The sequence below is a fragment of the Saccostrea cucullata genome, unplaced genomic scaffold (genome assembly GCF_032062105.1).
Source record: "Saccostrea cucullata isolate Sc308-1 unplaced genomic scaffold, CSIRO_AGI_Scuc_v1 ctg8217, whole genome shotgun sequence".
In the NCBI taxonomy this organism is placed as follows: Eukaryota; Metazoa; Mollusca; class Bivalvia; order Ostreida; family Ostreidae; genus Saccostrea; species Saccostrea cuccullata.
In genome coordinates, this window is record NW_026926791.1 from 21,132 (window position 1) to 25,460 (window position 4,329).

Here is a 4,329-nt window from a genome sequence, read left to right on the forward strand (position 1 = left end):
CTTCGCCCCCTGGGCCCCACCAGGACTCTGCCCTGGACCCACTGGGGGCCTCAAGGCCCCCAGACTTGAGGCCCCCAGACACCTTGCCTAAATTTGGCGCCCTTTTTAACTTCAATTCCTGGATCCGCGCCAGAGTATTGTTTCAATGGACTTTTCAGCTTGACGACTGTCCATTATCTATGTATCATACCTGCAGATTAAGATTTGGTGAATAAAAGATTATTTTTCAACAAGTTCAGTTAGAATTTCCAAATAAGTATCCATCAGAGAGGACATTGAAAGAATATTTTTTTTTAAATTATGGAAAATAAGAAACGGGGAAAGTTGAAATAGTAAACTCATTGTTACTTAAACTTGTCAAAAGTTTTTCTTAAATGAAATACTTATGGAACAATCATTTCTTGCACGACACGGGTTAAATCAAGGGATCTTAAATCGTAATCTTTTTACTCTTAATGTAAGGTTTTGCCTCCAGAAGCGATACATTTTCACAATTGTAAACAGTCCTATGAGATGTAGAAGGAATTGTTTTGACGCCAATGCATTCCATGATTTACATATATATGCTAACACATAGCTCAATTAATTATTCGGTTAATTTTTCGGTTGCAAATACCCCTCCATTGAAAATTTAAATCGCATCGTGGTCAAACTGCCTACCAGTAAAAATGTATAAATAACCTATATTAAAATAAACCTGTGCAGATAAAACTCAAGTTTTGTTATACATCTGTTTGATAAGATATAACTGTTCTAGGGCAAATTCGGTCTAAAGATTGACTCGATCATCGCCTTTGATGTAAATGCACTATAACAAAAGAAACTCCCATAACAATGGGTAGAATGTTTTTCTTTTTGTCGACATTTCTTGTCTTTAGCTGTTCACTTAATGTGTCGATAGTTGGATCCACAGAGGTAGTGGAACTCCGACGGGAAATACGGATGCTGGAGCAAAGATTGCAAGCACTGGAGGTTAAGATCAGTAAGATTTTTTATATAGTTAAGTTAAATGGAAAAAGATAACATCAATACTGTGATTTGTATTCTGATGAACCAGAGTTGTTCCAGTCATCTATAAAACACTCTGAATATATACTTGTAAAATAAAAAGTTGCATATTACTCAATATCATGTGCAAGAAGTATATTGCAGGTATTTTCTTAGTACCTAAATAAACATTAGATATCACCTGTTTAATATTAATTCTTGTTTTAATGTTGTGATGAAAACATTATGCCGACTTTACTAGTAAGAACCATTTTCCCTCTAACATGCAACCACACAATAACGTATAGACCTTAAATTGAAAAATCTACAAATCTTGGTGATCTAAGCTAGGAAAACATAGTAAAGCTATGCAAATTAAAAGATAAAAATGTTTTTTTCTTATATAAAAAAATGATTTCGGTTATAGACTTTGTAAACTTTCACCAATCTAAGAGTGTCAAAAACGCACAATTTAATGTTTTATTCCCTACAAATTTCCACAAAATAGACAAAACTGTTTCACTTAACAACTTTGATCCTGAATCTCACTTAAATTTACATTACTATGAAAAAGCATCATAATTAAACATTTTTTAGGTTATATGTTTAATTTTGTGCTATTTATCGAAAAGGCAGGTTAAAATTTAGTAAATATGGATTTGACCATGAAAAGAACCCAAAGTCAGACAATCAATGATGTACTTCAAAGGTGGATAAATCGAAATATTGACTGAAAAAAAAAATTAATTGAATTTCAACGATTTAACGATACAAACTTACATCTCAATTTTAATTGCAATGACATCTTAACTGTCCAGGGGCTCATAACATGAAACTTGCTAAGTATTGCACTTAAGTAGGGTCATTTATAAGTATGTTTTTGGCTCAATCCTAGGACCTGTCTAAGTACTAGGATAAGTCTAAGTACTACTTATGTATGTCTTAAACGGCAACATAAAACGAACTTAACGAGGTCATAGATACATAAAACTTAATTCACAATTTTCTCATAAATCATGCATGTTTTTTTTATTTATATACCTGCATGATAATAAATATTTAGTATACTTTTTTATCATATATAAAATCAACTTTTTTTCTTGATTTTTTGTACGTTCATTATATTTTAAATGGAGATTCTGTTTAAAATGATACTCTCTCTCTCTCTCTCTCTCTCTCTCTCTCTCTCTCTCTCTCTCTCTCTCTCTCTCTCTCTCTCTCTCTCTCTCTCTCTCTGACCCTAGCGAACTCCCAATTCCTTATTCCGCGCTTATTGCGTTCTACATTTAATCTCATTTTCATTTTCTTTCTTTCCTTCCAGTTAAGAATATCATTTCGTTTTTCATTCTTATTGTTAGTATTATTTATACATTGAATCAATCCAACTGACGACGGAGTTTATCTGTTCCCGATCATGACAAGGAACAGACGGCGGTTGTGACCGTTCGGCAGGGGACTCACACTCCTCCATGGTACCAGATCCCACTTTTGAGTTTTTATTTTGTATTGTTTGATGGACTTTTGATCTTGAATAGTGTTTGTTATTTCCATATGTTTCAAGTCAACATAGTCAAATTCATAATACAAATTGTGTTGATCTGAAATTTCATAATTACATTCCATGTGCATATCAAGCATTAGGGATTGATTTTGAAACAAAAGAAAACATTGAATAGAAAAAAAAAACAGTTTATATAAAGCCTTTCTTCAATATAGGATGAATATTCTTCTACATCCATTTGTAAGGTTGATTTAGAGGGTTCATAATGTTGTCTACATGATCCAGTCTTTCAGTGAACATAAGGCTTTTGAGTAATAAAAAATTCATTTTACTTTAAAACAGGTAAAAAATATAGCATTTTTCTATGCATCCGTTCCAAATATGTACATATTTTTGCTAAACATTAACTTTTAAACTCTATTTCTATTATTGATTCCTAACATTTTATTTCCAAATATTTAATTTTCTTAAATTGACTTAAATTGATCTTTTTCGTAAATACTTACAGATAATACCTCAACCAATCGAACACTTCCCATCGCCTTTACAGCCTGTTTGGGAACAAGCCTTAGAACACTTGGACCTCAACAACGAATGGAATTCAATGAAGTGATCTTAAATGAAGGCGGGGCATATGACCCACGGCATGGAATATTTCGGGCACCTGCTACTGGAATCTATCGATTTGTTGTTACATTTATCAATAAGCCTTATCTTGAAGCATTGGTAGAAATTGTTAAGGATGGAATTCTGCTTAGTCGCGCTTATAGTGATTACCGTCAACACAGCGAAGGGACAGTGCAAGTCAACGTTAAGTTACAGTCTGGTGAAGATGTGTGGTGTCGAAATGCATTTTCTTCAAAATCCATCATCTTGCATCCTGATGGAAAATATACGTGTTTTTCTGGGTTTCAAATCTTATGATCCGATGACTAAAACGTATGCATAAAGAACGAGGGCTTTTGATTGGCATTCTACAGGAATCTGGGCGTACTTGAAAAGTGAAAATGTTATTGACATGTCACATGAAATTTTAATATTTGTGTTATTTCTCGGGTTCCTGTGAAATGGGAAAAGGATTTTTTTTTCCCGAAAAAGAGTTTTGATTGTTAAAAATTAACTTGATTTGATACAAAATGGTATATTTTTAAACACGTTTTTCTAGGTCTTCTCTCCATGATTTTTAAAGGTTATTTGTGTGCATTTTAAGTCAAAGAAACGAGATACATTTGCAAAAATAGAGAGGAGACCCAGAGACCACAAAAAGTCAACTTCGGACGGTATTTTTTTTTAAAATTGAAACAATCAATTCTTTTGTCAAGTTCATTATATGTCCTAATTTATCAAAATTTTGAAATGAGATAAACTTTGGTTCATGCAGTTGTACAGAGAGCGAAATCAATACCAATCTTTTATTCTATTTAAAACATGTACACGTACACTGACATGTATCATTTATGCCTTTTATCTTATAGTTGTTTATTTTTGTGAAGCATTATTATGTTATTGTTCCTACTAAGTAAAACGGCCATAAATGCTACAAAGTAACAAGGTATTTCAAACTAAATGAAAAAAATACTTTGACTGTATTTAAAACCTAACCAGCTCTGGTCAGCCAACCAAATCATGGTACAATAAAGCACAAATGTTTCGTACAATACTTGGATAAAGCAGAGAATATATCTTAAGGCCGGTGCACACGGTAAGGCTTGCCTTATAAGTCATGAAACTTAAGTTCTAGCCTTGCCATGTGTACACCCTTATTACACGTTTTTCGAAGCCTTACAAGTCTGACTTTAGAATAGAACACTGCTCTATTTCCTAATACGAGACTTAGCTGA

General features: G+C 33.0%; 1 protein-coding gene across 1 annotated transcript; it reads left to right on the plus strand.

Annotated features, from left to right (window-relative positions):
• The first annotated feature begins 773 nt into the window (after positions 1-773).
• LOC134272658 (multimerin-2-like) lies at positions 774-3,561 on the plus strand. The gene is made up of 2 exons (XM_062754863.1): positions 774-982; positions 2,997-3,561. Exons 1-2 carry the CDS (start codon positions 835-837, stop codon positions 3,410-3,412), a joined length of 564 nt encoding a protein of 187 aa, XP_062610847.1. The 5' UTR covers positions 774-834; the 3' UTR covers positions 3,413-3,561.
• Positions 3,562-4,329: the final 768 nt, after the last annotated feature.